Source organism: Hyla sarda, chromosome 2 (genome assembly GCF_029499605.1).
Source record: "Hyla sarda isolate aHylSar1 chromosome 2, aHylSar1.hap1, whole genome shotgun sequence".
NCBI lineage: Eukaryota > Metazoa > Chordata > Amphibia > Anura > Hylidae > Hyla > Hyla sarda.
Window position 1 is genome coordinate 298,032,270 of NC_079190.1, and position 23,114 is coordinate 298,055,383.

General features: G+C 41.1%; 1 protein-coding gene and 1 long non-coding RNA gene across 3 annotated transcripts in view; one reads left to right on the plus strand and one right to left on the minus strand.

Moving 5' to 3' along the window:
* Positions 1 to 23,114, minus strand: part of ACACA (acetyl-CoA carboxylase alpha) — a 403,267-nt gene that overhangs the window by 153,196 nt on the left and 226,957 nt on the right. For both annotated transcript variants that reach the window (XR_008888830.1, XM_056557545.1), the window contains exons 40-42: positions 19,482 to 19,628; positions 16,216 to 16,485; positions 13,701 to 13,798 (exon numbers count right to left, since the gene is read on the minus strand). Coding sequence is in view for 1 of the 2 variants with exons in the window: in XM_056557545.1 (XP_056413520.1) it covers positions 13,701 to 13,798; positions 16,216 to 16,485; positions 19,482 to 19,628 (515 nt within the window). In the remaining variant the exon portion in view is untranslated. The remainder of the gene's footprint in view (positions 1 to 13,700; positions 13,799 to 16,215; positions 16,486 to 19,481; positions 19,629 to 23,114) is intronic.
* On the plus strand, positions 1,668 to 22,826 carry LOC130356279 (uncharacterized). The gene is made up of 3 exons (XR_008888831.1): positions 1,668 to 1,780; positions 12,248 to 12,321; positions 22,650 to 22,826. It is a non-coding gene; the product is annotated as an uncharacterized LOC130356279 (long non-coding RNA).

Sequence of the window (23,114 nt, forward strand, 5' to 3'; positions counted from 1 at the left end):
GTTGCATATTTTGGCACAGGTTTACATGAATTAAAACAAAGGACTCATCCTCACCCTTAGCACATTCTCTTCCTCTATGGGGACTCACCATAGAGTTAGCACATTCTCTTCATCTATGAGGACTCACCACAAAATTTGCACATTCTCTTCATCTATGATGACTCACCATGGAGTTAGCACCTTTTCTTCATCTATGAGCACTCACCATAGAGTTAGCACATTATGTTCATCTATGGGGACTCACCATAGAGTTAGCACATGCTCTTTATCTATGAGGACTCACTATAGAGTTAGTGTATCTGCAGAGCATTACAACCAAGTGTCAGCTACAGAGACAAGGCTGCAATGCTCTGCACACACTGCTAAACACATGGGGGTGCGTGTAGAGCATTGCATCCTAGTGTCTGTACTACAGACACAAGGGTGCAATGCTCTGCATATACCCCTATGTGTATAGCAGTATATGCACAGTATTGCATTGCACCCATCTGTCAGTAGTACAGTGTGCAGTGCGCACCGCTTTACCCATGGGGGTATGTGCAGAGCATTGCACCCTTGTGTCTGTACTACAAATACAAGGGTGCAATGCTCTGCACATACCCCCATGGGTATAGCGGTGTGTATGTAGTACATATACACTTGCACGAGCATTTGCGACCTAGTATTTGTAGTACTACAGAGTCTATACTACAGACATGGGTAGGGTGCAATGCCCCTCAGTCTGCACATACCCCCATGTGTATAGGAGTGATATATAAAAAAAAAGGAAAGAAAAAAAAATGTCAATTAACTGCTCCCCCAATAAAAATTAGCTCCCTGCGCTATACAAAAAAAATGTAAATTTTTTTTTTTTTTTACATATTTGATACTGTCTAGCTGAACTATTAAAATATTAGTGAATCATTAACATTTTATTTTAATAGTTCAGACAGTTACCCATGCGGCAGTATCAAATTTACGCTGGTTTCTGTACAAGATCATTAATAATGATCCTGTACAGCAACCGGCGTAAACGTAAATAAAAAATAAATAAATAAATTGGTGCCGTTGGTCACATCACATGCTATAAACTTTTAATATGGCCATTGTACATAATTTTTCAAGTAGAATTAGCTGACCCCCTTTTTTTGCCATTTTTTACGATTAATCGATGAAATCGACAACTAATTGATTATTAAAATAATCGTTCGCTGCAGCCCTAATCAATTCAGTAGTTCTGCCTTCTCTTGATCCCCAGTGACCATCTCCCCAATAACTTTATTTAGGGGTTCTTCATTTTCTGTCTTTAGATCTTTTTTGAACTTCTATATTTAAAAACAAAGAAACAAACGGGATTTGGGATTTGCTCAGTTTTATTCGGCCACCTGCCTTGTGAATTTTTGCTGATTCTATTAGATTTTTACAGATTTTATTTATTTATTAAGCTCTTTGTCATTTTTAAAGTCTAAATCTGACCCTTATGATATGTATTTTTTTAAATTATTTTTGTTGTTGTTTATTACCCATGTGGGACTTTAATACTTTACATATATCATCATTATATTCAAACAGATACTTCTTGGTGCATTATTTTAGAGTATATGAAATGCATGCAACTACCTACTATGACATCACATAAGTTACATAAACAGCTGATTGCACTTGTAAAGCTGTACAGTGAAACTAAATCCCCACTACGTAGACAACCCCATTATCCAGACCAGGTTTCCAATGACAGATCTTTTACAGAATAATCATGAAACTTTGCAGTTTTCGTTCTCACCACCAGAAGAACTGAGAGGTAAGACACTTTGGACATGGTCCCAGGACTGATCGCAGAAGGGGCTCGCCCGCTGTCCAGCCTTTACAATTAATCAGTGGTCTGGGCCAGATGACACAAAGAAAGCAGCCCATGCTGCAGGCTGTCATCCATCTGCAGCATTCCACTCACCACTGTGTATGAAAATCTGGCCTCTCCCCCTGCGGTGTGTGTGTGTCCATATACACATGTATCTATATATACACAAACACACTTATATACACACACACACATCTGTATAAAGGGTGCATATGTATGTAATGTGTATAGTGTTGTGATGTTTATATATGATGTATGTATTTACTGTTTGTATGTACATGTATGTAATGTGCACGTGTAGAATCCAAGGGTGTACGCAAAAATGTGGTTTCACAGTTTTAATCACCCCCCACAAGCCCCTGACAATTGCATGGGCATCCTCAGGATGCCCATACTGTTAAATACTGCGGTAGATGTGTGTAAAGCCAGGCTTTTAATGGTGAGAGCATCCTAATGTGATTACAGTTAAATGTACTACCCTTTTTCCTGGAATTCAGTTTATATCTACCACTATAAGGGCACTGGGGAGAGATTATTGGTCTGTATATAGGTTTTTGTATTTTTTTTTAGCAACAGTATGGTGATAATTAACACACAGAAAGGGCCCGTGGTGTGGTGGAAACATTTTAACATTTCCCCCCCCCCCCCCCCCATGTCAATGTCTCAGAGGTTATATCAGTGCTGGAGTGTTATAAGAGGAGCGGCAGATATCAGTCATATAAGGTATAAATGTAAAACAAAGTAGAAGAAAAGACTCGGCAAACCCCCCACTGCTGTAAGACGTGTGGACTTTATTCCATGTAGCGGATCATGACACAGTCCATGTCGGGAAGGGAGGTGAAGGAGGCAGGGGGTACAAGTGGGACAGCGTTGTTTTGTGCTGACTGGGCACTTCCTCAAGCCACACAAATAACAAAACTGCGCTGTTCCACCTGTACCCCCTGCCTCCTTCAACTGCCTTCCCTGACATGGACTGTGTCATGATCCGCTACATGGAATAAACTCCATGCGTCTTACAGCAGTGGTGAGTTGCCGAGTCTTTTCTTCTGCTTTGTTTTACATATTGAGTCTACGTTATACTCTGAGCACCGCCTAGTTGTCCAGTGGGGATCCAGAACACCAGCCTCCTTCCTTATCTGGCTGCTGCACTGTCCAGGGGATCAGTAGTGCCGGATGAATAGGACTCGTCTATATTGTGTTTAAGGTATAAATGTCTCTGGGGGTTATATCAATGCTGGAGTGTTATAAGAGAAGCTGCAGATATCAGTCACAAAAGGTATAAATGTCTTTGGTGGTTATATCAGTGCTGGGGCATTAGAAGAGGAGCAGCTAATATCAGTAACATATGAGGGTATTCCAGTAAAAAAGTTTTTTTTTTTTTTCATATTAACTGGCTCTAGAAAAGTTAAACAGACTTGTAAATTATCTTGCAAGGAAAAAACGACCTGGCACCGTGTAGATTCACTATATCGCACAAAAGGTCTCCTGCTGGCAGGCAGGTGAAACGCAGCCAAAACTTTGCTCTCTGGGTGTGTGGGGTGCTTCAGAATGGCAAGTAAAGTTCAATCACAGTGCAAGTAGAAGGAGATATTCACCAGAGCACTCACCTCGGACACCAGGTATGTAGTGCAGCAAAAAACTTTTATTTCTTTTTGCCAAGTTGGATACAGCAGCAGGGAGGAGGAGATGTAAACCTGCGGGTGGGCTACACCGATGGGAGACGGTCCATTATCGCGTCTTAGCGCTTCGTCAGGGGCCTGACGAAGCGCTAAGACGCGATAACGGACCGTCGCCAATCGGTGTAGCCCACCCGCAGGTTTACATCTCCTCCTCCCTGCTGCTGTATCCAACTTGGCAAAAAGAAATAAAAGTTTTTTGCTGCACTACATACCTGGTGTCCGAGGTGAGTGCTCCGGTGAATATCTTCTTCTACTTGCACCAAGATTTGTAAATTACTTCTATTAAAAAAATCTTAATCCTTCCAGTACTTAGCTTCTGAAGTTGAGTTGTTCTTTTCTGTCTGACCACAGTGCTCTCTGCTGACACCACTGTCTGTCTCAAGAACTGTCCAGAGCATGAGAGGTTTGCTATGCAGATTTGCTCCTACTCTGGACAGTTCCTGAGACAGATAGAGGTGTCATCAGAGAGCACTGTTGTCAGAGAGAAAAGAACAACTCAACTTCAGCAGCTGATAAGCACTGGAAAAATTAAGATTTTTTAATAGAAATAATTTACAAAGCTGCTTAATTTTCTGGAGCCAGTTGATATGGAAAAAAAATAGTTTTTCACTGGAATACTGTCTCTGGAGGTCATATCAGTACTAGAGCATTATAAGGGGATCAGCTGACATCAGTCACATATGATATAATTTTGCTGGAGGTTATATTAGTGCTGGGGAATTATAAGAAGAGTGACTGACATTTGTCTCATAACATATGATCCAAAAGAATAGTGCGATACTCCAGCTCCCCAAAAATATATGATAAAAGTCCAATTTTTTTTTCAAATTATTAAAAAGGAAAAAACAATCCAAGTGAGTGGTTTAAAAGCATAGCTGAAATGCTGACGCCAACAACATGTGCTACCTGCATGTCTTAAATACGCAATGGTATATGAGCAATGGTAAATGAGAGGAGATGTTTGAGAGACTACACCCTCTACAGACGACAGTTCCTGGGATGGAACAAATGACAGATAAACATAGATAAACGTGTGTTAATATATATTATATAAATCATGGTGATGATTTAAACCCTGGGGGAATCGTATTTGCAATCTTAATATCCAGAATGCCTCTCTCATTAGTACTTTTCATGGCCAATCTCCACCTCTCCCTGGGCGTGAAACCCTTTCAATTCCCATAACTTTCTAATTTGAACAATCACCCTAGTGTACTTCCAGAATGTGTCTGGATAAACCAGACATTCCTCTGGTGTGAATAGGGGTCGATGATGATACATGTAGATGTTCATATATTCAGCGTTTACATTTTCTTATCGTACAACCAATTATCTGCAGATTGCGGGATTGACACACAACTGAGTACACTAAGTGTGTTGCATTACAGTTTATGAAAGAGTGGACATGGTAAGTACATTGTGTGGTGACTGATTTGAAAGTGTCAGATTGGGACATCAGCGGACATAGGTTGCATCTATTCTGAGAGCATTTAAAGTTACCTTGAGTATGAAGCCATGTTTGGCTGTTGCTTCTGCACAAAATATTTTTACAATTCAGAGAATTCCGTGCTGTAGGCTGTGGAGAACATCACAGGTGAGTTTGTGTTAAAAGTTTTAGATGTTATGGATTTTTGATCCATATTTTGATATTGTAAATATTGTTCTCTTCTTTTAGATGCAACCTTATTAACCGATCTGTTCAAAATGTATTTGGGGTAACCTCTTTTGTGGAGTCTTTGTTTAATATCTGTACATGTATTCACGTATGTTTCATCACTTGTAGATGCTCTTTTGGTGCTGACAAATTCTCCCACTGGGAGGTTATCTACCACATGTTTGGGGTGGCAGCTACTATAGTGTAAGATATTATTTCCTGATGTAGGTTTTCTGTATAATGGAGTTTGTATTTTATGGTTAATCAAATCACCTGTTAGTGTAACCTCTAGGAAATTAATGGAGCTGCCATCCCACTCAAGTGTAAATTTTAGACCCATATCATTGTTATTAAAGGGGTATTCCAGGCAAAAATATTTTATCCCCTTTCCAAAGGATAGGGGATAAGGTGTCTGATCGTGGGGGGGGGAGGGGGGTCCAGGGCGCTGCTAAAACCCCCGCGATCTCCCTGCAGCACCCGCATTCTATAGACATGAATGGAGGGGGAGTGGCATGATGTCACGTCCCCAGTCCTGAAACCTGGAGGTTTCTTAGACTGGAGATTCAGCACCCGCCTAGAATGCGTGTGCTGCAGGGAGATCGTGGGGGGTCTCAGCAGCGGGCCCCCAACACGCGATCAGACACGCGATCAGACATCTGTTTTTCCCCGAAATACCCCTTTAAATTTTATGGAAAAAAACAGGAGGCCTCCTGTTTTGATTTCAGCAAGATCAATAATAGATCATCTTCATAATGGACGTACCAGCCCACTGCATCATGCAGTGGGCTGGTGACCGCTTACAGATGTGTTTCTTCCCAGAAAGCCATGTAAATATTGGCTAAAGTGGGGGGAGAACTTCGTGCCTATTGAGCAACCTGTAAATAATATTGTTGATAAAAACGAAAGAAATTGTGTTTTAGCAGAAAATCAAGAACCTGTATGATATAAAAACTTAAGTCACGACTACATCCACTGTATTTGCCCAAATGATACTCTATTGCTGCTATAGCTTTGGATCCATGAATACAATGATACGACATTGCATAAAATGAAAGCATCCCCTTCATGCCATGGTAGCTTACGCACCGCATTTAACAATGATTTAGTATCCTTTATTTATCCCAAGGTGCGGCATACTAGTGATTGTAGTAGTGAGTCTATCCATGACCCTAAACACTCCAACAGTGACAAAGAAATTATTTTTGTTGCTGTGTTGCTGTAAGTTGTTGAATCGTTAAGCATGTCCAAGACCAGATTTTCATATAGTGTGAAATCCAAAATTACTACAGATCCACCTTTAGCCGCATTTTTTATAATAATGGTCGGATTTTTTTTTTAGGGTTTTAATGGCAATGCGTTCCTGTTTTGTTATATTGTCCATGTGAGATTCTTGTGTTTTAATTACGGTAGTTGTTCAAGATTTTGTAAGTCTTTTTCTACACGCTGTTGAAAAATTTCCGTAGATATGGTACGGGAGTTGACAGGGTAAAAGGTGGGGTTTGAAGTTTAAAAACGTGTTTTGGTGCTAGCGATTTTTTTATGTGTGTGAATTGGTTCCTTCAACTCCATTAAATGAAGCATGCATATTTGATCTTTAAACATTGAATGTAGAGGTATCTGATTTCGTCCTAATGCATTTAATGGAGATGGTGGGGATGAATCATGTTCAGGAGAAGCTAAGTCACAATCTGGGTTTTCCATGTTGTTAACTGAAAAAGTGTTTTTCTACTGTGAGTCCTCTAACAAAAGGATTTACGGCTTTTATGGTTTCAGACAGGTTGAACGATTGATGAGGTACAAAATGAAGTCCTTTTGAAAGTATATTTAACTGTGCTTTAGTAAGAATAGTAGCAGACATATTTACTACATCACACTGTGCTGTCTTCCATGCCCTTCCGAAGACGCATAAACAGTGCTTCCCACCCCCTCTCCGCCCAATAGTGGCGGGCATAGGGTCCCTGTTTAGGGTTATGGATAGACTCACTACTACAACCACTAGTATACCGCACCTTGGGATAAATAAAGGATACTAAATCATTGTTAAAGGGGTATTCCAGGAATTTTTTTTTTTTTTTTGACAGGGGCTGTAAAGTTAGTGTGTCTGTACCTGTGTGTGATGGTTTTCTCACAATTCTTCTGTGATTTTCACCCTAATATTAATTTTTAACAGTCTACAAAATGACTGTTGTCTCAGATTTTTCCCAGTTTGCAATGCGGCTGAGACCTGACTCACTAGTCAGCTGATGACAGGGAGCCTGTCTGCTTCAATGGGTGGAGCGAACGCTTTGTGGGAGAGAGATCAATCTGCAACTAATGCAACAGCTGTAGGCACCCTGATTGAAAACCACAGGTCTTTTGAATGGATACAGCTCATTTATGTTTCAATGGGTGGGGTGGCTGATGTGTGGGAGGGAGGAAAATGGAATTATGGGATTTATAGGCAAAAAAAGAAAAACTCAAACAGGAAATACCAGTTCACAAAAAGCTAGCCAGAGTATTATGGTAATCTCACAACATAGCCATTTAGCCCCAAGACAAGCGCATATTCTTTCTAAGCATGTCCATTACTGCCTGCCAGGTACGTACTAAAATCACCTAATGGTGGATAACCCCTTTAAATGCTGTGAGTAAGCTACCATGGCATGAAGGGGATGCTTTCATTTTATGCAATGTCGTATCATTGTATTCATGCATCCCGCACAACAAAGCTATAGCAGCAATAGAGTATAATTCGGGCAAATACAGTGTATATAGTCGTGACTTAAGTTTTTATATCATACAGGTTCTTGATTTTCTGCTAAAGCACAATTTCTTTAGTTTTTATCAACAATATTATTTACAGGTTACAAGTTGCCCAATAGGCACGAAGTTTTACCCCACTTTAGCCAATCTTTACATGGCTTTCCGGGAAGAAACACATCTGTATGTGGCCACCAGCCCACTGCATGATGCAGTGGGCTGGTACGGCCGTTATGTAGATGATCTTCTATTGATCTGGCTGAAATCAAAACAGGAGGCCTCCTGTTTTTTGCATAAAATTAATAACAATGATCTAGGTCTAAAATTTACACTTGAGTGGGATGGCAGCTCCATTAATTTTCTAGAGGTTACACTAACAGGTGATTTGATTAACCATAAAATACAAACTCCATTATACAGAAACCTCCCAGTGGGAGAATTTGTCAGCACCAAAAGAGCATCTACAAGTGATGAAACATACGTGAATACATGTACAGATATTAAACAAAGACTCCACAAAAGAGGTTACCCCAAATACATTTTGAACAGATCGGTTAATAAGGTTGCATCTAAAACAAGAGAACAATATTTACAATATCAAAACATGGATCAAAAATCCATAACATCTAAAACTTTTAACACAAACTCACCTGTGGTGTTCTCCACAGCCTACAGCACAGAATTCTCAGAAATCAAAAATATAATCCTTAAACATTTACCAGTTCCGAGCAATTGCAATCAGAATATGATTTACCCCGACATTGCTTCTTTAAATACCTACAGCTCCGTCATGCATTGTCAACACAGTTCCCTGCTGGACGTGCACCCATATCGGCATTCCCTCTTATTGGTATTTTAAAATCGCAGGGTCCTAGGGGACTGGTGTCCATCCTATATACGCACCTCATTCAGGCCAAGAACTCCCGTTCCCGGTTGCCGGCTGTCCGACACTGGGAATCTCATATTCCCAATTTGACCAAAGATGATTGGGAGGAGATGCTTTCCTCACATATGGTGGTGTCTCCTTCTGCTAATAATAAACTGATTCAATTAAATATTATACATTATAGTTACATCACCCCCGTTCGTTTGCATAGAATGGGTCGTTCTGACTCGGACGCCTGCCATAGATGTGGTGCGGCTAAAGCTGATTTCTGGCATCTTATCTGGGCTTGCCCTGATATAAGATCCTTCTGGCAGGATGTCCTTGGTCTTCTTGCCACAATTATCCAGCCTCCCCCGGGGTGTGACCCTCTGATTTGTTTATTTGGAGTTCTGGATGAGGAAGTGTGGCCACATTACGTGCGCACTTTATTGCGAGAATCCTTATTTTTTGCTAGGAAGTCGATTGCCCTCAAATGGATGGACCCCGGCCCGCCTTCCCTGTCTCAGTGGAAAGCTTTGGTTAATGCTATGATACCCTTCTCCCATCTTGTTTACAAGAATAGAAAATGCCCTGGTAAATTTCTTTCTGTGTGGGGTCCCTGGTGCTCCTCACCATTGACCCAATGTTCATACTCTGCATCCCCTGAGGGGACTTAAGGTCATGACTGCCCTTCCCTTTCTAGATGTGGTTGTATATACCCCTTTGATTTATGTATGTTAAGATGTTGTGCTGGATGTGTGTACTCCCTCCCCTCTGTGGACGCATGGGTCTGCTTTAACATTAGAAACATTATGCTTGGCACTCGTGACTAGATGTGGCGATATCTGCTGAATTCTACACTACGGCCTCTATTCAATATTATTTTGCCAATTTTATATTACATACCATCCCCCTTTTCTTTTCTTTTCCTTTTTTTCGTTCACCTTGTTCACCCTCTTTTTGTGTTAAGGTTTCTCAACTGGCTGTTCTTGGTTTTCCTCAGATTGTGCCCTCACTGCACTGATTACTGCCGGATCTTTATATGATATTATGTCGTCTACATTCTGCTTATTTGTACATGTTCTCAGTGCCTTTTTTTTACTTGTGTACTCCGCTTTCTACCATTTTGCTCTGTGAGGCGATTTGTCTGATGTTTGTTTAATCTTCAATAAAACGTATTTAAAAAAAAAAACATTTACCAGTTCTTCATGACAATGAAATCCTGTCGGAAATTTTACAACAGGGTGTAAAATGTGTTGACAAAAAGGGCTGCACATTGTTTAATCAATTATGTCCTAGTGACAAACACTATGCATAAGCAACAGCCAAACATGGCTTCATACTCAAGGCAACTTTAAATGCTCTCAGAATAGATGCAACCTATGTCCGCTGATGTCCCAATCTGACACTTTCAAATCAGTCACCACACAATGTACACACATGTTCATCTGTTTATTGTTATTTTCATTTTTTTCCCTGGTTGTCTTTATTAACGCACTGTATGCACAGTCATTTACTTTCCATGTACTGAAATCTCTATAATTGAACAGAATTATCGGCATTCAAGTTACACCTTATGTATATATAATGTCATCTTGTTTAATCATGTTTGCTGCCATCATCTGTGTTTACCATACATTTTTGTGGGCAACAAGTTTTACAGAAAATCATGTATAATTTACAGGCATCTCTCTAGAGTATATAAATGAAACAAATTACGTTGAGCGCTAGATTGTGATATGGTGTTCTATGTCCATATATTTATCATATTCAGTAATACTAACATTGAATGCCTATATTATAACACACCGGTGAAACCACCTCATTTGTTCCATCCCAGGAACTGTCATCAGTAGGGGGTGTTCCCTTAAATATTTCCTCTCTTGCTCATTTACCATTGTGTAATTAAGACGTGCAGGTAGCACATGTATTGTGCCATGACTAATAACCAGACAGTTCAAAACGTGTCGGCATTTCAGCTATGCTTTTAAACCACTCCCTTGGATAGTTTTTTCCTTTTAAGCATGTGAAATGACTTATCATATATTTTTTGTGAGCTGGAGTATCGCACTATTCTTTTGGATAAGTTCGCACCAGGATGCGGCTTGGCTTTTTGCTCCATGCTTCACAAATCATCCCCAGATCCTCCGGACTTTAACTAATGAATGGCGGTAAGCGGTTATTTTCTTTTCTTTTTTTGTATACATATGATGCAAATGTCTCTGGAGTTTATATCAAGAGGAAAGGCCAATATCAGTCATATATATCATGTAATGTTTCTGGCGGTAATATAGGTGCTGGAACGTTTTAAAAGGAGCAGCTGATATCAGTCAAAAATATGATGTAATTGTCTCGGGATATTATATTAGTGAGGAGCCACTGAGCTGTGGTGAAGTTGTGGTTTTCATGAGGAGGATGGGAGTAGTGGCACAGGTCCAGATAGGGGTAGTAGTACACCTAGCAAAGTTTATGATCATGATAGCTTTGTGGCTCTGGCTAAACCATGAATATTCTCCTTTGGTCTCTTTGGGAACTTTTCTAATGGAGGTTTACACAGTAAAGGTAGTCCTTGATCCCGGGCAGGGGCAGACAGAGGTCGAGCACTTCGGGCCAAACACAGTCTGAAATGAAGGGTTGGGCATGAGAAGGGGTTTTGGCAGGAATAGGGCTATGGAAGAGGTGGGGCCAGGCGTGGAATCTTGCAGGGGGTCCCAAGTGTTGTCAGTCCCCCCTGCTCACCACTAAGCCTAAATCCAAGCTGAATGTTACTGTTTTATTTGAGAATATACGGAGAAGGCAGCTGGAAAGCGATTTGTACATGATTACAGCGAAAGGCGACACCAGTAGATAGAGAAGACAATAGCTGATGGCCACAGCTCCACTTTCCCCTCCACATGGAATTTCCTTTTCAAAGGTCACAGAGTATGGCTAGAAACCTTTCCTATTCATATCAATGAGACAGCGCCTGGACAGCAACTAGTGATGTCTATGTCCATGGCATTTGCTGTAAAGCATGGGAGTTACTGTCCATGGGACTTGCTGATTGACAGCCCGCATCACCGCTCTGCTCCGTCTGCTTACTGAGCAGAGTGGTGATGCGGCTGTCAATCACACAGAGAGGGTGTGAATACAGATCAGCCGACCGGACTAGGTAAGTATAGCTCCCCACCCAGGGAACTTCTTATGGGGTGGCAGGGGAAACTTCATATCCTCACCATCCCTGGGTATAAGAATGTCCCCTGGGGATGGTGAGGATAAAGATTTTTTTTTTTTTATCATATATAACTCTTTGCCACAGTTTATATATGATAACATCTGAAGCTTGGTTCCCTTTAAGGCAAAAACAAGCTGCGTTAAAATATCAAAAAATCCATATGGCACTTACCAATTCCTTGAAATTTGGTTTATTTCAAAATAAAGCAAGTTATGAAGCAATGCTAAAAGCCAAATTGAATTATGGAATTCTCTGATAGTTTGTTACAACGAGAGAACAATGAACAAGGACATCACCGCAAACTTTGGAACTGGTGGGGAAACAAACGTACTGGTGAGTTCTGCAATTACCTTTCTTTTTTGTGATTGAAAAAGAAAAAATAGCATTGCCAAATTGCAAGACTCACAACATCCTTATTTTTTCTCTTTAAGATGCTTGTGTATGGGTATGTGTGTGGGTGTTTGTGATAAAACTTGCAGGTTTATTTGGCACTACTTTTAGGTACATAGCTTTCTGCTTTATTTTCATTTTGTTGTTAGTAGGTTAACACAATGCACAACAATTAATAGCAATATTTTGTTATATAGTATTTACCATGCAAAAATGGTTTGTGTCTTTGGGTCTACGGATTTGGTGATATTTTGAAGTTTTTTTGTTTTTTTTCAATTCCATTTGAAAGGGAAATATACCATATATACTCAAGTATAAGACGACCCGAATATAAGCCAAGGCACCTCATTTTACCACAAAAAAATAGAAAAACTTATTGACTAGAGTATAAGCCTAGGGTGGGAAATGCAGCAGCCCCTGTCATCATCCACACTCCGCAGCTATCCCTTCTCAGCCCGTCATCATCCACACTCCGTAGCCATCCCCCCCCCCAAGCCCCTCTGTCCTCCTCCACTACCACAAATCCATCCCCATCTGTCATCCTCCACTGCCACAAATCCCTCCCCACTCTCTATAATCCTCCATAGCCACAAATCGCACATATAGCACAGCCACCCCAACCCCCTAAAGCGCCATCCCCACCTGCTTTCAGTAGCAGCGGGATTCTCCTCTTGTGGAGCACAGCAGGGAAAGGAACACGTCCATGCCGTCAGGGGCATCCCTGTGCACGGACGTCTGCTGCTCCTAAAGCGTCAGCGACTCTACCCTGGCTAAGTTTACTTAGTGTAGCATCAGGCCCGATGCAGCGCCACCAGAGAAGGGGGCCACCCGGTGGGATGACAGGAGGAGGTGAGTAGGGGGGCAGATGGACAGGTGAGCAGATGGACGGCCCAGCATGTCCTCCTGAACAGCTGTATAGAGGCACATTCACGACAGGCCTGCACAAAGCCCCAGCAATTATTTCCTATGTTGATAGGCTAAAAGATGCCCCTAAACTCTTTACATGCTGTGGTCACAATCTGAATTTGTCATGTAAGGGTTTCATTTACCAAGATCAGAGATTTTCTGGTACTGGTACCCAAGAGGAAGCCCAGCTGTCATGCGATGGCCAAGCTCTCGCAATGCCTAGCATGAGACCTGTTCAGGCTTATTCTGGCTCTTCCATAAAAAGGCACATAAGACACGGTAAAAGGGCATACTGGTGGTCATCATTAGGACCACAAGGCAAAAATCTGTTTTATGAATTCTAGATATATATACATCCCCTAGCTGTAAAGTTCATAAAGTCATAATATTTTACAGGTGTACAAAAGCTTACTTACCGTGATTCGCCTTCATCCTCCACATGCTCACAGTGAACAGAGTTCAGTGCACTGACTTTCTTGTAGTCTTGAGGTGTTAAATATAGATATTTATATCCCTGAAAGAAAAGACAATTTTAGCTATGAAAAGTGTGGTGTGTGCTAATATGGGTAGATGTAAAATAGGAGGCTGCAGCAGCCCTATTAAACAACTGATCAGTGCACGTGTTAACAGTCAGACCCCCACCAGTCTAAGAAAAAAAGAATAATTATTATGATATTTTAGAGCAATTATTCTGAAATATTGCAGTTTTCAGGCTGCCCACTATGCCTGGATAGATAGATAAAACAGGTTTACACCAGCGATCACGCTGATGTCTGCCAGTAACCCCATAGATACAGTAATCAATACCGATCACGGCATCTGTAGTGAAACGGGAGGTTTCAGCGGTCTTATCAGCCTCCCGCTGTGCAATCGCAGCAGTCCAATAGGCGCAAGTGGCACCCGGAGGTCTCTTACCTCCCTCCAGCATGAAGCACAGTTCAAGAAGATAGTTGATAGTACTGATCAGTATTACTGAACAGTACATAGCAATCTAATGATTGCTATTAACAGTTCCCTATGGGAACTTAAAAAAAACGTGTAAAATTAATATTAAAAAAATATATAAAAGACCCCCAATAAAAATAAAAATCATTTCCTTTTCCCATTAAAAAAAAAAAAAATGTATACAAAAAAACAAAACACATCATATATGAAATCATCTCATACGTAAATGTCCGATCTATTAAGATATAATGTTTATTATCCCACATGGTGAGCTGCATAAACGTTTAAAAATAAAAAAAACACCAGAACTGCAAATTTTGGTCACAAATTTTATTTCATAGAAAACTACATCTCATGAAATATTTTTTATCCCCCTTAAGGGCACAGCTCATTTGGGCCTAAAGGACAAAGCCAGTTTCATTTTCGAATTTTTGATTTTTACTCCTTGCCGTCTAAAGTCCATAACTTTTTTAATTTTCCATCCACAAAATCATATGAGGGCTTGTTTTTTGCGAGAACAATTGTACTTTGTAATGACACCTTTTATTCTACCATAAAATTTACAGAGCAACCCAAAATTTTTTTATTTTGCAACTTTTGGAAGGTTTAGTTTTTACACAGTGCATTTTATGGTTAAAATGGCATGACATGTTTTTTTTTATACTGTGGGTCAATTCAATTAAAATGATATCCATGTTGACATGCTTTCTATTATTGTACTAATAAAATAAAATAAATCTAACTTTTTAAACAAAATGAGTATGTTTTAAATCACCCTAATCTAACTCTCTAATTATTCTGTATACAGGGCTATATGAAAGCCATGCTCTGTAGATATTCATGGTACCACTTTTGCATATATGTGACTTTTTGATCACTTTTTATTTCACATTTCAGGGATGTGATGTGACCAAAGTACCACTGTACTGGATAATTAACATTATACTTTGATAGTTCAGACATTTACGCACACGCAGACACCAAATATGTTTAATATTTATTTTTTATATGCTTTTTAGGGTAAAATGGGAAAAAAGGGGCAATTTAAGTTTTTATTGGGGGAGGGACTTCTTAACTTTTTTTAAAAATACTTTTTATGTCACCATAGGGGACTATATATAGCAATCAAGTTTGCTATGTATAGGCATAGCACTGATCAGTATTATCAGCGATCTTTTCTGGTCTGCTTGATGGCAGAGCAGAGAAGAATACCCAGGATGAAGGGCAGAGCAGGTACGGGCACCTTAGGCCCCCATCCCGTGTGATTGGATCCCCGCGGCCATACCATGGGTGATCTGATCATCCATTTGAATGCCCACACTGCCACAGATGCCGTGATCTGTATTGATCAAGCCATCTGAGGGGCTAATGGCGGACATCAGCATGATCGCCAATGTCCAACATTACCAGCGGGTCCTTGACGAATGAGAGCAGCTGGGACCTACCGTACCATGAAGATGTGCGCTGCAGGGGGGGGGGGGGGGGCAATCCATTCCACTAGCCTACCAGGGAGCATTCACATGAGCCTTTAGACACCGCTGTCAAAGCCCACTCTAAAGGGTTAATAGCCAGCCGTAAGCTGGCTATTAGCGGCAGCCCCCAGCTACTAAGAACAGCTGGGGGCTGCAGAGTATGGAGAGGACTTGAGTCAGGAGCCCGCTCCATACACCCCTCTGAGCGTCGCCGCACTTGCCGGGGGCTTTCAGGTCTGGCCCTGCTTGCCCGAAGAAGGGCTAAGGGCCTGAAAAATTATTTTGCCAGGCGCCCGGAACTGCATGTCCCATGCGTCAGGCAATAGGAATTCCACATCCCTGAGATACTACACTTGATCTTAGTCAAAAGGCCAAGAAGCGTATTTTAGCCAGACCATGTAAGTAAAAACCACTCATAAGATATAAGATATGAGGTGATCTGGGTGAACGAGGACAGAATGTACAGTATAAGAATAGGTTTTTACATTGTCAGTTAAAATTCAAACAACCTCACCTTATAAGGGTCTGCAGCATCTTCCCATGCAACGTGAAACATGTGTCGTATCTCTTCAGCCAAACCAATTCTTGCACCACTGTTTGCTGCAACATATATACGTGGAATCCCTTGTGATCTGGATAGCTCTGAGGCTCTTAAATACAACAAATCCTCTTGAGGTCCAAATGAACCAATCCTGTATGTAATATCATTCCCTATTACAATAATATCTCTGCCATCTGGATACTCTGGAGTTTTCAGGGTCATTTTCCATGCCACCATTCCTATCTGTACAAAACAAAAATACAAATTCAGAAATCTAGAAAATAATAAGTCTTTCCTCCACTTTTCTGCAGTAGGGATCAATAAGTGAACACACATTTTAACTGTAGCTTGATGCTTTACAAATGCACACTTACAAAAATCTTAAACTCATTGGCTGTGAAATAAGAACCTGAAAACATAAGGCCACATTCACTAGTGTGCAGTACAGACATGTGTTTGCAGAGACAGGTCTAATGACCTGAACTGACAGCATCATAGTTCACTATGTTGCTTTCAATTCAGGTTTATAGATCTGCAGTCAGGCTGGGACTTGCATGCATCCATATTATGCACACGTGAATGAAGCCAAAGATGAATGCAACTGCTCATGATATACAGTTTGTGAACAGTGGGTTTTTTCTACCACTAGACATGCTAGGCAAAAGACAGCGACATGAACCAGTAGCAATCTTCATATTTTCATTTATTTTACACTGCACATAAAAAACATATGGTGGACCAGGGTAACTAATGGTAGAAAGGAAAAAGCTGTTATTCACAACCTCTATTTGTTTACATTCCCAGTCTCACAGAGGCATTACAGACCTAAGATTGCAACTATCTGCAGAAAGTAAAAATGTTAACACTGATTTAAAAGATTATCAAATCAACACGAATACTTTACTGTTTAACTTATCCCTATGGGTAACAGGTATAAACTATTAAAGCTAAATGCCACATGGCTGATAACAGATCAGGGCAGTAAACAACAAAATAGTATTTCAAAAAAACACAAATCTAAGGGGTCAGCTTTAGCCTTTTAAAATGACAAACAAACAATCTGTAGTGATCTGTAGTTTTCATTGGTACCTGTAACTTTTTGATATATATATATATATATATTTTTTTTTTCATGGGATGTGATGTGATCTCAAATCAGCAATTTTGGACTTTGGTATTTTTTTTATTTTTAAGATGTTCACGGAGAAAAATGGGAGAAGAAGGGAATTTTACTTATTATTGGGGGAAGGTCTTATTCCCTTTTAGAATTTTTCTTACATTTTATAGTCCCCACAGGGAGTAGATTGCATATGTTGATCAGTGCTATGCATATCCATAGCACTGATCAGTGTTATGGGCGATCTACTTCTTTGGTCTTCTCTGGCGATCAGATCAGCCACCGGAACAACCGCAGATGCCGTGATCAGTAATGCACATTTATTTCCTTTTTTCATATATATATATATATATATTACACTTATTTTTGTCCCCATAGGGGACTATAACCTACAATCTTTTATATACACTGATCAATGTTGCTCCATAGAACAGTATTGATCAGTGTTATCAGTGCTCCATTCCTCCAGCCTACCATGGATGGCTGCAGCACTGGAGCACCGATCGGATGGAGAGGAGGAAGGTAAGAGGTCTCCTGCCATCCCAATCGCGGCAGTCCTGATCAGCCCGCTGAGCTAGCTGGGAGCGGGATTTACCTCATTTAGACACAGAGTTCAACTTTGATTGTGGCGTCTGAAGGGTTAATGCCGGGCATGGGCCCGATTGGCGATGTCCGGCTTTAGCTGTGGGTCCTGGTTGCACATAGCAATCGGGACCCATTGGGTGTGACACCCGCTCAGCATGTCCATTTGCAGGAAGGGGTTAAGTATATAATTGGCCCATGCCAAAATATGGAAAAAAATAATTCCAGATAAAACCCCTTTAAAAGACAAGGGGCAGTCTCCTGGTCTGGAGAAAAAAAGGTTAAGTCTCCAGAGGCAACAAGCCTTATTTACCCAATAACTGTGAATTTATGGACCAGTCTTCCTGATAAACTAGTCCCAGTAGGAACAGTTAAGGCCTGCATAGATACATTCTTAGAACAAATTAACATTAATGCATATGTACGGCGTCCATTTTAGGACATCGTCAGTTGTCAGCCATAATTCTGTCCCGTGTCAGGCGAAACAGCATCCCGCCTCCTCCCTCAGACCAATCGGTGCCAATAGCAACTCCTTCCCCCATCAGGCGAACCAGCATCCTGCCTCCTCCCTCGGACCAATCCTCTTTCAGACACTCCCTTCTACTTCCTCGTCCAAAATGCCATCATCCCTCAGACAATTCTCCCTCAGACGCAACTTCCTGCCGCATAGCAGAGCCGACGCTGCACAGCATGTATAGCAGAGTCGAAACTGTGAAACTTGCACGTGTACTACAGACACTACATATTCTACAGAGTCTGTATAGCAGAGCCAACACTAAACAGCGTGTACAGCAGAACCCGTATAGCAGAGAGCCGACAATGACTTGACTCTGCTACACGGCAGGAAGGTTTTTCATCTGAGGGATGACAGAGTTTCGGATGATGGAGTTTTGGATGATGGAGGAGGGAGTTGCAGCTGACGCCTGACAAAGATTTGTCCGAGGGAGGAGGCGGGACGCTGTTTTGCCTGACGCCGGACAGAGTTACGGCTGACGACTGAGGATGTCCTAAAATGGACACCGTACATATGCAGAAATATAGAATCACATCCCCTCCCCTTTTGTCCATCGATACCCCTTACTTCACCTCCTTGGTTGACCTTTATAAACGTGTCTTTTTTTAACAGTACTAACTATGTAACTACATAACACAGCTTATCAAAATCTTTACAATTTGTCTGAAAAGTATTGGTTATTTGTATAAAATAATGTAACAAATTGATGTTTGACAATTATAAATAGACAATACTCCACAATCCACTATGTGCAATTAGTGTAGTAGATGTAGTGTATTTTAGTAAGACTGCTGTTGTATTGCTGTTTCTTTCTAAATTACTTATGGACTACAAATAGTTTTAAACCTAGAGGAAAAACAATATCTTTTTAGATATTTTTTACCCCTTTGATTAGATTTTATTTTTTCCATAATATTATGCATAATATCTGTGTTTGTATTTCATTTTCAACCTTTTTTGCTAGAATATATTGTTGCCATTGTTGGTGGTAGGATTTATAGGAGTGAAAAGGAAAACAATATTTACCTCATTCCCTCCTGGAAGCCTGTTCATGTGTACCAATTGACCCTGGTCATCCAGTACAAGCTCAGTATATATCAGAACATCAGAAGGTAATGGACTCTTTGGAATATAGGTACTGGCATCCATTGTCTCCCACAGCTTGATTAAAGCCTATTAAAGAATGAATAAATAAATAGATAAAAATGTATACGGAGTATACACACACATATTTTATACACTGCTCAAAAAAATAAAAGGGAACACAACACAATGTAACTCCAAGTCAATCACACTTCTGTGAAATCACACTGTCCACTCAGGAAGCAAAACTGATTGACAATCAATTTCACATGCTGTTGTGCAAATGGAACAGACAACAGGTGGAAATTATAGGCAATTAGCAAGATACCCCCAATAAAGGAGTGGTTCTGCAGGTGGAGACCACAGACCACTTCTCAGTTCCTATGCTTCCTGGCTGATGTTTTGGTCCCTTTTGAATGCGGGTGGTGCTTTCACTCTAGTGGTAGCATAAGACGGAGTCTACAACCCACACAAAGTGGCTCAGGTAGAGCAGCTCATCCGGGATGGCAAATCAATGCGAGCTGTGGCAAGAAGGTTTGCTGTGTCTGTCAGCATAGTGTCCAGAGCATGGAGGCACTACCAGGAGACAGGTCAGTACATCAGGAGACGTGGAGGAGGCCGTAGGAGGTAAACAACCCAAGAGCAGGACCGCTACCTCTGCCTTTGTGCAAGGAGAAGCAGGAGGAGCACTGCCAAAGCCCTGCAAAATGACCTCCAGCAGGCCACAAATGTGCATGTGTCCACTCAAATGGTCAGAAACAGACTCACTGAGGGTGGTATGAGGGCCCAACGTCCATAGGTGTGGGTTGAGCTTACAGCCCAACACCGTGCAGGACGTTTGCCATTTGCCAGAGAACACCAGGATTGGCAAATTCGCCACTGGTGCCCTGTGCTCTTCACAGATGAAAGCAGGTTCGCACTGAGCACCTGTGACAGACGTGACAGAGTCTGGAGACACCGTGGAGAACGTTCTGCTGCCTGCAAAATCCTCCAGCATGACTGGTTTGGTGGTGGGTCAGTAATGGTGTGGGGTGGCATTTCTTTGGGGGGCCACACAGCCCTCCATGTGTTTGCCAGAGGTAGCCTGACTGAGTACCGAGATGAGATCTTCAGACCCCTTGTGAGACCATATGCTGGTGCGGTTGGCCCTGGGTTCCTCCTAATGCAAGACAATGCTAGACCTCATGTGACTGGAGTGTGTCAGCAGTCCCTGCAAGAGTAAGGCATTGATGCTATGAACTGGCCTGCCTGTTCCCCAGACCTGAATCCGATTGAGCACATCTGGGACATCATGTCTAGCTCCATCCACCAACGCAAAGTTGCACCACAGACTGTCCAGGAGTTGGCGGTTGCTTAAGTCCAGGTCTGGGAGGACTTCCCTTTAGGAGACCATCCGCCACCTCATCAGGAGCAAGCCCAGGCATTGTAGGGAGGTTATAGGGGCACGTGGAGGCCACACACACTACTTTATTTTGACTTGTTTTAAGGACATTACATCAAAGTTGGATCAGCCTGTAGTGTGGTTTTCCATTTTGATTTCGAGTGTGACTCCATATCCAGAACTCCCTGGGTTGATAAATTTGATTTCTATTGATCATTTTTGTGTGATTTTGTTGTCAACACATTCAACTATGTAAAGACTAAAGTATTTCATACGATTAATTCAATCATTCAGATCTAGGATGTGTTATCTTAGTGTTCCCTTTCGTTTTTTGAGCAGTGTATGTACATATACAAACACACACATCAGTGTCTATCATTAAGTTATAAAGAGACCATAAAAAAGAGCACTGTATGTACAGTATATTAAAGTGGTCAACATAGGCTGAATATCTCTGTAGTGGGTACTATGACAGTACACATGATTATTTCATATGTATTCAACACACTTTTTATATACCGAGAAAGGATAAAAAATGCCAGCATATAACACAGTTTTAAGGCTACCTATGGTCAAAGTTAATTGACTGGAAAATGAATCTAAAAAGCATGGTATGTAAAGTAGCATTTTTACTTTTATACGTAATGGCCTGAAATTAATCCTTTGCAGCAGCAGGGAGTTAAAAATCTGCCCAGATTGCTTACAAGCTTAACAGCCTATAAGAATACAGAAAGCATAAAAAACCACAGAGCTCTGCTACATAAGAATACTATACACTTCAAGCTATAACTATTTTTAATCATTCTCAACTCTGGATACAACTGTATGCACAACTAAGCCAAGAACTGTAAGGCCATGTTGAGACATATTTATATTCAATTGCAGTGAATTCCAATTCAGTTACTGCAAATTACAGAAAATTTAACTACAACACGCACATCATGTGTATGGGGTTTAGAAAATGCTAAGATTCCTGGCTGAAACAGGTTTTAAAAATAGCAAGTATAATCAGTATATTTCAGAAATGCTGCATATTTTCCCAGTGAATTTCACTGCTCCAACAAAGGAGCTGACATTTGCACTCAATTCACAGTAATATATGCATGAGGATTTAAAGAATTGGTACAGATCCCCTTTTTTATATTGCTGGAAATGTGGTCAAACAAACAAAAGAAACAAAGTTTCTCCCGTTCGGCTCCTCCTCCAATTTAAAGGACATCTGTACTGATGAATTTTACATATTCCTGTGCCCGGGCTGCAAAAATAAACAAATAAACTTTGACTCACCTTCCCACGTTACCCTGTTGCACCGGTATCAGCCTCACGGTCCTCCGCTGTGATCCTCATGCTGCTTCCTGGGGACGGAAACGTCACAGAGCCGTCAACGTATCCCCGGCCGCAGCGATGTCCCGCCTCGACCGGTGATAGGCTGAGCGCACTGTCATGTAAGGAGCCAGCCCGGTGATAAGCCGACAGTGCGCTCAGCCTTTCACCGGCGGAGGCGGGACATCGCTATGGCCGGTGATACGCTGACACCACCAACCACTACCACAGCCTCAGTGATAGATTGTTTTTTTTTATTTTTTTTTATTTATTTATTCAGGAATACCCCTTTAGGGCTTTTCTACTCACAGGATGTGATGACATAAAGCATCACTTTCTGATTAGTGAGAATGATCGCAGTAGCATTGATTTAGTACTGCAACCTCTTCAAACTTTTCCCTACACAGCAGAACTCCTGGTCTTTGAAGGAAACTACAGAACAGCAAGACTGAATAGGGATGTATTGTTGTTGTTCTCAGCAGAGAAGAGGACTTATCAGACTGATATTCTGAGGCCAAGTAAACACCTTGGGGATATGTGGAAAAAGAAGTTGAATCCAACATTAGTGCTGCTCTTAAACCAAATCGAACCAACTCATTTTTGAGTATTCTTACCTAATAATTGAATCAATTTTATTTGGAAGCACATTGTAATCTGTTGCACCAAACATAGAGTGAAATAAGGCAAAGTAAGAGTTGCGCCTAAACACCCATAGCCAAGTGTGATACCAATCCCATTTTTCTTCTTCCTACACTGCTTTTGGTTCTAAAAATGTCCTGCCCTATGAAGCATCATCTCCTTTTTCATCTAATTAAGTCAACACCTTGAACCCCTTTGTCATATTCCTCAAAGATCTTTACAATGATCATATT